General features: G+C 31.5%; 1 protein-coding gene across 1 annotated transcript; it reads right to left on the bottom strand.

Annotated features, from left to right (window-relative positions):
• Positions 1–2,559: 2,559 nt before the first annotated feature.
• Positions 2,560–13,614, bottom strand: LOC109805545 (uncharacterized). The gene is given in 15 exon segments (XM_083069085.1): positions 2,560–2,877; positions 3,255–3,367; positions 3,467–3,634; positions 3,753–3,803; positions 3,953–3,990; positions 4,876–5,058; positions 5,378–5,450; positions 8,600–8,638; positions 9,167–9,321; positions 10,686–10,803; positions 10,907–10,970; positions 11,424–11,506; positions 11,592–11,700; positions 11,794–12,003; positions 13,066–13,614. Coding segments are annotated over 14 exon segments (1,440 nt in total). The 5' UTR covers positions 11,919–12,003; positions 13,066–13,614; the 3' UTR covers positions 2,560–2,756.
• Positions 13,615–13,874: the final 260 nt, after the last annotated feature.

The following is a 13,874-nucleotide window of genomic DNA, read 5'->3' as shown; positions in this document are numbered from 1 at the left end:
ATTTTAGTATATTTTGAAATATATATATTACGTCAATTTTGTTTTATGAGAATGAAGTATCAAATCATCTTAGATTAATATAAAATTTGATATATATGATCTAAGAGATATGAACTTTTAATCTAACGGTTGGATTTACAAAATTCATATTTAATATAAAGTTATTGAGCGGTGTAACACTTAGTTAAAGTTACACCGGTGTCGTTTGAACTCTCCTATATATATATATATATATATATATATATATATATATATATATATATATATATATATATTAAGTCACATCCAACTTTTTATCTCAAAAAACAATTAAAACATTTTTTTTTACTTTTACATGCCATATTATGTATTTTTGAAAAATAGTAAGATATATAATAAATATCTAATTTTCTTAAATATTTAATTTTTTATTTCAAATTAGTTTACATAGAATTTAAAGTCAACCTTTGCGTAAATAATGTCTGATACAAAATTCTTAGGTGCGTGAGAAAAGAGGCAACTAAAGTGTACATGTATAAAAAAAAATTAAAAATGATTTAAACAAAATGGTGAAAAATGTATGAGTGTGTTGTTTTTTAGTTGTAAAAACAATCAATTATTTTAACAATCAATTATAGACATAATTAATTATTTACTATCAGTCTATTATATGAAATAAATTCACTATTCTTAATTTTTTTCTCATTACAAATAAATATCTTAAATTTGTATATCTTGTCCTTCTTAATTTGATACGTAACACACTATATTTAATTGTTCACTCATTTGAGATGTGTATTATTATTTTTTAAATAACTTTTACTCACTACTAACTTAAGATCTTTGAATTGTCACTAACGCTAGAGTGAAACACATTGTTGTAGCATAGAATCATATCATAATAAAAAATAATATAGATATTACACATATTGATAAATTCTATTATAGTAATAAAATAATAAATCAAAAATATAAAATAAAAAGTTTTAAAAATATTACTTTAAGATATAAGTGTTTTTCTAAATTGACAAGAAATATATAAATATTTAAATAAGTAAAAATATATAAATATCAATATATAATTTGTGAAGTTAAAATTTCAGAAATTAAATTCAAATTCAAATTAATTAAGATTGCAATAATCTTAAACTTCAAAATATTTAGAAGAAAAATTTATTTCCTAATATTATTTAAAATTATAATTAAATTAAAATGTTGGATAATATTTATAATATAAAAATTATATATATTAATATTATAATCATCAAACAAGTGGAAAGTAAATAAAAATAATAATGAATACAAGCAACGCTAATAACATATAAAAAGTATAAAATAATATTAAATTAATACTATAAACTTAAGAAGAAGAAAAAAGTTACTATGATTCCAAAAAAAAAATGTTACTACAGTAATAACATAAAATCTACAATTATAGAAAATATTCTAAAATTAAACATAATAAAATATCACTCATCCTAATAAGTTAATTGCTATTGTAATTGTAATTATAAAATTAAATTTTTTGAAAATTTTTTAAAATTAAAATTTATATATTCATTACCATACATTGCAGAGGTACTAAATTTAATTATTAAAATATTTCATTCTCATAAGTTCAAACAAGAATTCCTACAAAATTCATCACAACTTTCCATCTTAATTAGAGCATCATGACGTAAATATTGAAACTTGACAAAGTATTTGTTACTAATTGAAAAATATCAAAATACTACATATATTGACTGATTATGAGAGAGCAACCAACTAAAAAAAAATAGATGTCAATCTAATACTTAATTATTGATTGTTAAATAAATTAATAAAATTAATAATTAAGTATAATAAAATAACTAGTATAATGTAATTTAAATTTAAGAATTTATATGCCAATAAATCCAAGAGAAAAGAGATTCATAAACATGGATATCCTCTGATAGAGAAAAACCTCTTTTAACAAGTATATCAACCACTTGATTTACTTATCTGAAAATATAAAAACAGTTTACTATGGATGTAGGCCAGCAACACCAACCACCCTAATTAGAAGGGTATAACAAGTATACTCTGTTGCATCCTTCCTTCAATAAAAATCACTGTTCTCGTATCGCATAAAGGTCTGGTGTAAATAACTGTTCTCGTAAAGAAAGGACGAAAAGTAAAACTTTTTAAAAAAATTATAATCATATCGATGCTTCCTTATGAAACATTTTGCCAGAAAATACAAAAGGGACAAAATTGAAAAGAAAAAAAAATTACTATAAACATGGGCCACCTTGATTCGTATTATATTTTCATAAATGACTGTGAAGTTAAGCATTTTTATATTTGTTACAACAACACGTTATTGCTGCCACCATATACCGATAATCTTTTCTTAAGCAGATTGTTAAGAAACTGAAAGTACATTTGACATTACTAATGCACCTTATTATAATTTTTTAAAAGAAATTATTTATTAAATTATTAGGTACTACTATTGCAAGGCATCTGATTTTTTTTTTTCAATTCTCGTACATGTTTTCCATTATAGGATGAACGAATGATTCTTAACTCTTTCCGAAAAAACACAGTTGACCCTATTCTGAAATATTGGCATCATAATGTCATATATATATATCTGCACTCTTCACCCGAGTGATAAAACAATGCAATTCCTATAGAACTGAAATAATAACGGTAATAATCTCAATCGCGCTTATTTGTAGCTTCTAGAGTTCAGTATTGCCGCTGACAAATGATTTATTCCAAAAACTCACTGAGGATGAGGGAAATAATCAATTACCATAAATCCAATTCTCTGCATTGCTAGTGAAACTAACCAACTCCTCTGGCTTAAACCACAACTTAATCTCATCCTTCGCAGTCTCTGGACCATCGCTCCCATGGATGATATTTCTGCAGGCACACACAATAAGAATCAAATTGTGATAATGCATCATGTAAACAGAAACCAGCACATTTCTTTTCAGAACAGTTGCAGCATGTTTGGAAACTCGTTAAGAAAGGAATTATGTAGTTTTTTCCGACAAATTTTTTTATAATAACTTATGGGAAAAGAAAATAAGAAAAATTAAGTTTCTCAGCTAAAATTAGCTAGTTCATATTTGTAAAAAACTTCTCATATTAACTTCTCCAGGATGTTTTTCAACTGTTATATAAACTAATTTTAAATTATGAAAAAGTTAATTTCATTTTTTCTCGTTATCTTTTTTTTTTTTTTTTTCTTTTTCCAATATGTCCTTATATGTGAAACCAAACATGCTTTTAGTTACCTTCCAACAACAACAGCCAGATCACCCCTAATGGTTCCAGGCTCTGATTTCTGTGGATCTGTGGCTCCAATTAGCTTTCGGCCATAGGAAATAACTCCCTGTCCTTCCCACACCTATGACATCAATTTTGGGAAACAAAAAAACAGACAGATTAGGGACACTGGTTTGTTTGATTCGTAAAGTCAGAGGTTGTGTCATTTCTATTTACTAACCATTGCAATAACGGGGCCAGAACTTAGGAAATTACACAGCCCATCAAAGAAGGGTCTTTCTTTCAGGTCGTGGTAGTGCTTTTGGGCAAATTCCTTTGAAGGAATCACTACTTTAATTCCCACAAGCTTGTACCCTTTCCGCTCAAAACGAGATATAATCTCAGAAATCTGAAAAGGAAAAAAAAATGGTGAGCAAAACCTGAACAAACCTCATAGAGGAAAGTGGGGACCATCACATTGTTTCAAAAACAAATCATAAAGTACAATGGATGAAGTTTCACTTTACCAGCCCTCTCTGTACTCCATCAGGCTTAATGGCAATGAAAGTGCGCTCCAGCTGAGTAATAAAAAGTAAACACGTGTTTTGCATATTATAAATTTGTCAAGGAAAAAAGCAGGCGAGGATTGGAGTTAAAATATGGAGATAAAGTTTTTTTTTTTTGACAAAGAAATATGGAGATACAATTAGAGAAATGTTGAGCGTACCTCAGCTGCATGCACCTCCTGATCTTGGAACATGTAAGCTACGAGACAAAACAAATAAAATAAAATTAGCAACAGAATATATGGTTAAAGGATGCATAGTGTAATATTATGCAACATTGAGAACCCACCGAATAATTCAAAGCATAAAGCAAATCATTGAGACTTTGTTCAAACTTAAAGGTTACCTGGTGTAAACTACTACGATATAAAAATAATGTATTATAAATGCAATCTTGTAGGAGGATTGGTACACATGGCAAACAGATTAAAAGAATGGTAAATGTTAAATCATGGTTTTCCGAAGTGATTTATCTGAGAGAATGTCATACAGTCCAGGGTGGAGACTGTAAAAAACTAACAGGAATGGATTAAAAATGAAAAGAATAAGCACGGATTCATTACGTTAGAGGCTTGACTGAAGTTTTGAAATAGTTCACAATGTAGGGGATTTTAAGGGAAGTAACAAAATCCATATTACATCCAAAATCTTAACTTGATCCCCGGAAATTGATATTGATGTAGAAAAGGTCCCGGAAGCCACAATGCTACTGTTAAGCAAGGGACGAGGCTCCTCTTCCTTCACAATAAAAATTAAAAATGCATTATCTACTTTTATCTTGACACCCCAATTGACATCTCGTTTTACATGAAGACAAATAGGGGGTATCTTGAGTGAGAGCGCGAGACAAGGAAGGAGTTAATCTTGATTAGATGGTTGGGATCATAGAATACTCTTGAAAGGAGTTAATCTTCCTTTTCTATAGATGGTTAGGATCATTTTAATTAAATCTGATGTTAACCAAATGCGTAGATAAGAGATGGCAATGCATAGCAATTATAATAATATGCATTGGTTTGTGATGAACATAAACAGTATCCAAAAGTGAAAAGCGTGTATTTTCAACAGTTATTATTGAGCAAACCTGCAGCAGGAAGAGCAAGGGCTCCGGGAATCCATGATGCGGATCCACTTCCAGAACCGCTCCTCCCATAATTTGAGGCCAAAAGAGGCACTTTGTTGCTGAATGTAACAGCGGCAGCAGCCGCAACCGCACGTCCTTCTGTAAAGGTCAAGATTCATTTGTCATCTCAGGAAAACACAAAATCTAAATTCAATTTGCACATTCACATTTGGTTACTCCTAACCCTTACAAGAACCATAACAAAATACAAACACATATCAAATGCAAAACCCACAAAAAAGGGAGAAAAATATGAATTATCTCAAGGTTCTGCGTAGATAATCCGAAGGACATGAAAAAATAAATAAAAGGTCAGAACCTCCATTTGTTTAATTTCACGTAGGTGATATCAAATTCAAAGGTTTAAATCAAAATCAAATGAAACAAAACATAGAGAGACAAAAACATGGTACGAGGTTGTTTAGAGAATGATAAGGAGAGAGAAAGGATAGGAGGTGGTTACGAGAGGCCCTGGAAGCAGAGAGAAGGGACCTCGCGGCTCTGGAAGCAGATTTGCAAACCTGTGAGGCCATCTTCTATCCTAGAATGCTATTTCTCAGTGCCAGAACACAATATAGTACAAAACACAAATATGCGACGCTCAACAATCTAATTCTAAGGATTGTGTTATACCCTCTTTTTATTTCTTTTGCTTTGCAATTTGCTCCTTCTTTTTTATTTTATTTTCACTTTTGCACCACCTAGTTAGGAGTAATTAACCGACTTTACTGCTCTGGTCAAAACCTGCCGAAACTGTGGAGTCCACGTGATGCGAATCAGATCCACTTCAACTTCCACCTCCCATCTCTACTATTTCTTCACCCTAAAAATATGCCATCACGTTTTAACTACTAACCATATGCTTTTCATACTTTTATTTTCGAGCTACTTTAAATTTCAGTTATAAAAACTATTAGTGTATAAAATATTTGTACATAATTGTTTAATGAGGAAGCATTTTATCACATAATAAAATCTTATTATTGAGTATTTCTAAGTTTTTTTATTATCTTTTTCGATGTCATTTTTTTATTAAATTTAAAATTTGAATTCGAAATTTTGTGGACTAAATATAATACCAGGTAAATCACCAAACATATTTATAAGTTTGTGTAAAAATATCTTGTATATATAATTAAAATAAAAATCAGTAATTCAATATAGATATAAAATGTCAACGAGTTATATTTATTATAAAGGGAAAAGAGTAATATCTTTTTAATATAAAAATAATATGTGTATAAATTAAACTCTAACTTAACTACAAATAAAAAAGCGAATTGATATGGCTCTTTGCTTTTAGTCCCCATAGTTCCCCCTAGTAAAGTTTATAGCGGCTTCCATGTAAAGATTTTCACAGTGTACCAACCTTTTTTTTTCCTCTTAATTTCTGTGCCAACCTAACTATGATCTTAGTTGTTACAAATGCTAGTCGAAGTGTCCAACGATCATGGAAGCCACGGGTTCAAATGAATATATCAACACCTGATTTGACACTTTCAATAATTTTGTATTGAGGCGATATTGTCACGATCCCTACTGATTTTGTTATATAATTACACATATTATTATGTGATTTTGTATTGTAAGTTTGGCGTTACTATTAAATGTCCAACAAAGAGGCGTAAACAAATAATTATCTGTTTAGGTTAAAGTGTGAGAAAAAGGGTTGCAGGTAGGGAACAAGTCTCTTTATAGATTCTTCTCACTACGAAACTTCCCCTCTTATCATGTCAAATACTTTACGTGGCAATGCTTGATTTGGACAAAAAGAACCAATCCCATTTCCTCTCAGGATGGAAAAGCCTTTTCCAGTTGGTGGAGGAGGTACAGAGAGAAGGCGATATACACGTTTTTCTTTATAGAACTTTTTTTTTTTTTTTTAAAGATTCAATACATATTATTTTATATATTAATTATTTTTAAATTAAAATATCTTTAATTAACATATATTATCTCCATTTAGTAAAATATATTAATTATCAACTTTTTAAAACAATATTTACTCAAATTGAATAGAAGAAAAATATATAAAGCATATATTCTAATTGGTTAGAAGATATAATAATATTAATTAGAAAAAAAAAATAATGTAGAGTTAATTTTATAAATACATATATTTACAAATTTATTATTACTAAATAAATTAACTACTTTTCTTCTTAATCATGATGAATTAAGAAATTAAATCTCATATTTAAATCGATTTACTATATTACATATGGCCAAAAAGAAAGGGAATAAAACGTTCTTAGGAGAATGAACCTCTAGGAGTTTAGTAATTACGGATTAAATGCCTGCGTGGTTAACGTGTTAGCTAGTTATGTAAAAAATGACATTATATGTAGGTAATGAGCCCACGATAAGGGGAAGCACGGATCAAGTTCAAGTAGCTTAGCTTGTGGACATCACATGATATGATACACTGCAACAAATGTCAAATACAATGAATCCACCAGCTCTCAAGTCACAACTGTAATTGTAAAGGAATTTAGCTTGTTCTGTACAAAATAACTGCTCACCCTTTTAAATGTCTAGTATCTTCCTCCCTCAAGAAGAAAGAACAAGTTCGGAAGTGAAACACAAGCCAGAAATCTCTCTCTCGGTAGTAGCTAGAAAGGTGGCACTCCCTTGAGAATGATCCACTTTCTTGCTTTACCTAATTAATTTAGTTATTTTAATGGAAGAAATTCAGAAAATGACCAACTCAACTAAATATTTTTTTAGCATACTTATCAATTAATAATTTAACGCGATTATTTACATTAACTCTACATGCCTTGGCTCTTTTGAATAAATGTCGTCTGATGCATTTTTTTAAAGGATGATCAAGTTTTTTAATCTACTTCTATGTAAGAATGTTATTAGTGGGGACGAAATCATCTATCTTGAAACTAACACCTCAAATGGTTTCCATCTCAAATCTTTCCTCAACTCTTGCTTTCCAAATGGTGATTTACAAATTGTACCAACGGCTATGGCCACAAAAAGGGTGCTAGGGCATTGCAGATTACAACAGATAAGGTCTACAAACCCTCCAAATCTTGCAAAATGTGATCTCCTATCTGCACTTCCTTTTTTCTGACAGTTACAAGAGCTTTCCAGATTGCCTGGCCTTTTTAAAGCTATATAAGGCCTCTTTTGGTTTCTCAGCCATCAAACACGCTCAGTACACCAAAATTATATGCCTACAATACAATTTAGATCATATCAGAATCTCCCCTGGACGAAAATGAAAATTGGACAATAGCAACTCATAATGCTAGCCATGAACCAAAGAGATCAAAGAAGTTTAACCACCTTTCTTGCAGAGTTTCTTTTTTCCCTCAAGAAGCTACAGTACTCATTATTCAGGTACAAGCATTCATTTTTTATGCTTCTTATATGGAGCCTAACTCTAGTTGACATACATAATATAGAAAGGTCACTAAAATTGCAAGATTTAAAACCTAATGGATAGTTCAAGTCCTGGTTTCAGCCAAAAGTGACAACTAAATTGTTGTTTATTATGGTAATGAAAACGTTTCAAGACATTAGTGTCTTATTCACAAAGTAGCTTAGACTTACAAAGCCACTTATACTCACCAAACAAGGTGTACTTATGTTACATCTCAATCGAACCATCGGAAACTGATGTATCAGATTTCAGTTTGCGGTCAGCTTTACTAAATGTATCAGATTCGACTTTGCAGTCACTTTGTAAAGCTGATAACCAAGAGTCCACCTGAAAGAAGAAGAATGGAGATAAACTACATCATTTGACATCATGACATATGTGATTGAATGCAGACTGTATTTAATAATTATATCAAGGATATAAATTACTTAGAATCTGCTCAGACTGTAAAACTGAAATATAATAATATAAGGCCGAATTGCACATTTCATCTCTCTTTAATTCTCAATATGCAATTTTAGTTTCCCTATTTTTAATTATGCAATTTTGGTTCCACTATAAATTGTCAAATCTGCGTCCATTGATTATTAAAATTCAAAAAAGTTGTTCATGCAAAAAGTGGAAACTCGATGGAATTCCATGCTGCCATGGTATTGCATGCATGTGATGTAACAACTATCACCCTAAAAATTATGTATCGATGAATCATGGATGTGCAAATTTGACGGTGGAATCAAAATTACATATTTTTCAAAATTATATGACCAAAGTTGTATAATTAAAAATATGAAAGTATAGCCTAATAATAATTACAAATTTACAACTAAGATTCAGATTGTCTTAACTTGGACACACCTGTATCTTGGAACTGCTGGAGCACTCATAGCGCAATCCATGACGAGTTAAAATATAAAAGGCATACTGAATTTCATCATCTTCTCGCTTAAAACATGGTAAACTCCCTACTTCAACAATATCAGATAGAAGGGTTGAGTCCTGGGGGCTTAGATCTGTAATTTTTTCCCTTGATCAGCAAGCATGCATTTGTAAATGAAAGTCAATCATCTGAAAGTTTGAGAATCAAATATAAAATATAAAATAGAATATATTTGACTGAGCTAACCATGTGCAATTTTTCTTTTCAAAGATATTGATTAAAATTTAAAAACAAACTTGGGCCTTTCCCAAATAGCTTAAACATTTATTTGATTGAGCTAACCATGTGCAATTGTTCTAAGCGTGATATGAGGGGCATCTGTGACAAAGCTGTCGAGAGTAAATTCCCTGCTGCTCCTACTCTATTTATATTTGGTTGGCTTGTCAAGCCTTTGACATAATGGCATGTTAAAAATATTGATAAAAATAATTCATGGACCTTATAACAGTTTAAGCTTTGAGTGTGGATTCTTGACAGCTCAAAATTCAAACAATCATATAGACATCTTTAAAGATATTGTGATGAAGACTCGCTATGAGCTGCTGATTTGAAAGAAAAGATGCCAGTCCCAAACTTAAAGCAAGTACTGGAAAAGGACCTAGCCAATAGAGAGAAGGAATGTTTCATAATTGAGAAGGGTTTATCAAAAAATATCATTGAAAAGGAATTCCACACATATCTGGTAATTAATTGGTTTCCGATACTTTCATTTCATTTCTCATTCACCCATAATGTAGAAAGCACAAATGTCATTTATCTTCAGAAAAAAAAAAAGAAAGAAAAAAAAAGTGTTCAGCCCAGTAAATTTTGATGTTCTGATTAGTATTGTCATGCATTTAACTGAAAACTGAAAATGAAATGGACATTGCATCACTTTGTGATGAAATATCCATTGCTACAACTGCAGGAATACTTTTTCCCTTGAGTATGTTTATTCCCATTCCATTGATCTAACCAACCATGACCCATTCCCTTTGTCACTTCATTCCATTTGTTCCAACCACTCATGAATAATGCTTCTCATTTTTTAAACAAATATGAAAAAATTATGTATCAATTCACAAGAGTTATCCTGACTAAAAATAGTTGGAGTGCTGCATGTCAGCAAATTTGTATGACTTACATAAAGTACAATAACAAATAGAATGAAAAACAGAATATTGCCTTAATCTATATCATACCACTGGATTCACTTTCATATATTCTAGTTTAGCAGTAGGGATAAAAATGTTTGTAACAAACAAGCACATACAAAAGGAATACAACTTCAGCAAATGTATTGACATGTCAGTATATATTCAAAGAATAGAGGTGTGGAAGAATAATACGAAAGAACAGAGATTTACTGCTCTAGATTTGCCTACATTATTAAAGCAAAATAGTAAACAAAAAATGAAAACTATGACTTGTAGAAAGGAAGACAACTAACTGCATTACCTGTACACGACAAATACAAAAATATACACGTTCCATGGAGAACAACAAAACGAGGAAGCCAATCATCTACTTCAGTATCATCTATAGGCGGAGGTTCTCCTGGTAGTGCTGCCCATCTCTACAGAAAGATCAAAAACAAATGAGTGTTCAGCTTGTTATGTAAAATAAATAATGAAGCACAAACCAATGAAACATAAACTAATGGGGCTAGCAGTCAGTACAGTTCGAATGTATAAATATCCAGATAGACGAGCAGACCGCAAAACTTCATCAATATGTTCCAACCTATGTGAAACAAAATTAAAATAAAATCATTATTTAATGAAAACATGTCAGTTCTCTTAAACTAGAGTAATGCAAGAATTCCCCACAGAAAGAAAGGGGATAGTTAATTTCCCTGCTATCTCAATTTAGCAATTTCAACTCCAAAGAAAACTAAAGAATAGCTGTCTCTAACACACCAGGAAGAATCACCATTCACTAGTAAGGAGTGAAATGGAGAACAATGAAAGCAAAAGGAAATTCCTCATTTTATTCTTAATACTTGAACGGTCACACATGTCAAGACTTCAATTCTTATGCTAGCATCTACACTCCTACTGTGCTTCTTTTATCAATGACATCAGCATACTAAGAGGATACAAGAATTATAAACTAAAGAAAACTGATTATAAGTGAACAATTATATTACAAAATGACAGCAAAGCTGTTAATAGTCCAGTGTTCAGGATCACTCACTGTGCTTTCAAGTGAGCTTCCCTCTCCTCTATATCAGCAAGCTCCGATCGAAGTGACTCTACTTCTGCAGCTGTTAGCTCAACCTACAGAATACAAATTTTTAATGGTAGGGTATAACAGAACCATGATGACAAACAATGCACAGCATAAAAGCTGTTCAAATCAGACCTTTTCCTGACCTCCAGTAGTGGAACCCCATGAAAGCCGCCGTGGACTAAACAAATTCAACATGAAAGCTGTCCTTAATTTTCTTCGAGTCCTCTGATGGCGCAAGGACCTAATCTAAGCTAGATTGAGTAACTTATTTCAAATAAATTGAAAGTTTCTTAATAACTGATTTTATTATTCCTTTTTAACCAGGAAACAATACCTTGAAGATTGATCAGTTCCAGGTTCTGTAATAGATGATGTTCCACTCCTAGGAGACTCTACACTTGATGTTGGAACTTGAAAGTGATCAGGGATGATTTTTAATTTTGCAGGACAATCATCCATGAAATTGACCTTCTACAAGAAGAAAGGAAGGACAGACCTACTTGAGGATGACAGTAATGATAATAAGTGTGAAGGAGGGTTTATCCTGAAACAGCAACAATAGCAAGATGTTAAAACAACATCATTGGCATCACTCCCTTAACTATGCCACACATTGCTAACCAGTTTTACACTTTTGCCCAATATGCATCCCAAGGTCATTTTCAGCAATCCATAGGAATATGACATGGCTGCCAGCCCTTAACCATAGCAACACACATATATAACATTCACATTCACTTTTTAGGACACGCTTCGGTAAACTTCTCTAAAAACGCTTCTTGAAAAGAAAAAAAAAATAAATTAAATAAGTTTTTCATAAGTTAAAATTAGCATATTTATAAACTAATTTTTAACTTATGTATAAACTAATTTGTAGAAGTTGTCTCCTATAAGTTGTAAAATCTTCTCTACCGGAGAAAAAACTCCTTATTTTTAATAGAGAAACTCTTAAAAAGTTTTTCTAAATTTGTATTCAAACAGATCAATAAGTTAGTTTTAGCTTATAAAGAAATTTATTTTTATTTTTTTTAATTTTTTCTCCTAAAAGTGTTTCTAGAGAAAATTATCCTGATAGACCTTTGCTCCAAAAATTCTAGACTTAACACCAGCTAACAAGAATACAATATAAGCAAATTGTGAGACCGGCGAAAGCCAGCAGTCCCGAAATACTTGCGGTAAGCTACTAAAATCGAAGAGAAAAGCCTGTTCCATTGAGTAACATGAGACAGATGTGGAATATTAAATCCAAGCTTCCAGAGAGATCATAAAGAAAATGCCGACTGCCAATGACAGAGGACCAAACACTCAAGTAAGTTCTAGAGACGATATCAAACTGGTTCATCACTGGATTGGTATGCCAGCTGTCATAACAAACCTACGTTAGCCCTTTTCCATTTTTCCCCCTCTCAAGGTAAAAGAAGCAACTCTTTTATAAAGATCAAGCTATAAAGCATATGAAGACAATAGCTCCAGCTTAGTATTTCACTAGTACTGGGTTATAAATTACTCCCAAGCCCAAAGTAACCAGCATAATGAATACTTAATTATTAGGTTTATTTAATAAAGAAAAAGGCGATCACTCAAACGGAAAAACTCAGATGCTCACCCAAATAGCGTGAGGAAAAGACTTCACCAACTCTAACGCTCCACTCCACTTGATCAACCAAAGCACTCACCCGCATTCAACAACGGGGAAACTCAATTGTAAATAGTTGGTAGTAGCCAGCAGAAGCCACAAGATAGGGAAAGAGAAACGTCTGAAAAGTGAAAACAAAGAACAGACATAGTAATCGTAATAATAATTAATAAACCTGAAAGTGAAAATAAATCGAGAGTCGCAATCAGAAGTATTATTAAGTAGATCAAGACATATTAGCTGAATTACCAACCCTAATACTCCAGACTGAGCGAGGATCGTAAGATAAACTCATCATTTAGAGGCGAAAGGAAAAGTACGGAAAGCTGTAAACTCTATAAAATAAAATAAAATAAAAACATGTGGCACAACAGCTTCAGCTACAGGTTACAAGTGCCAGCGAAGAATTGATAGAATTACAAGTGAAATTTAAGAATGGAGAAAAAGAGAAGAGAAGGGTACAAGATGAATGATGATGTTGATGAACACTTTCCTCTGTGCAAATAGAATGTATGAGACTCCAAGCCCCCAGACGCGCGTGTTCGCTATACAAGTTCAGTTTGCTCTTGCGGTTATTGCGGAAAGACACTTTTGCCCCCACCCGCAATTAACAACGTTGACATGTACAAAGGTTGTTTTGTTCCCTCCAAATCGAATATAACAAAAACAACAATCCCTGTTTTCTTCTTTTCTTTATTTAATGCCTATGCAATGTATCATCCGTATATTTTATGGATGACAATTATCTGTGCATAGTCATTTTTTAATTTAAACATTTT

This window comes from Cajanus cajan, chromosome 2, assembly GCF_000230855.2.
Source record: "Cajanus cajan strain Asha chromosome 2, NIPB_CcT2T_4, whole genome shotgun sequence".
NCBI classification, from domain to species: Eukaryota; Viridiplantae; Streptophyta; class Magnoliopsida; order Fabales; family Fabaceae; genus Cajanus; species Cajanus cajan.
This window is presented reverse-complemented; position numbering and strand designations above follow the sequence as displayed.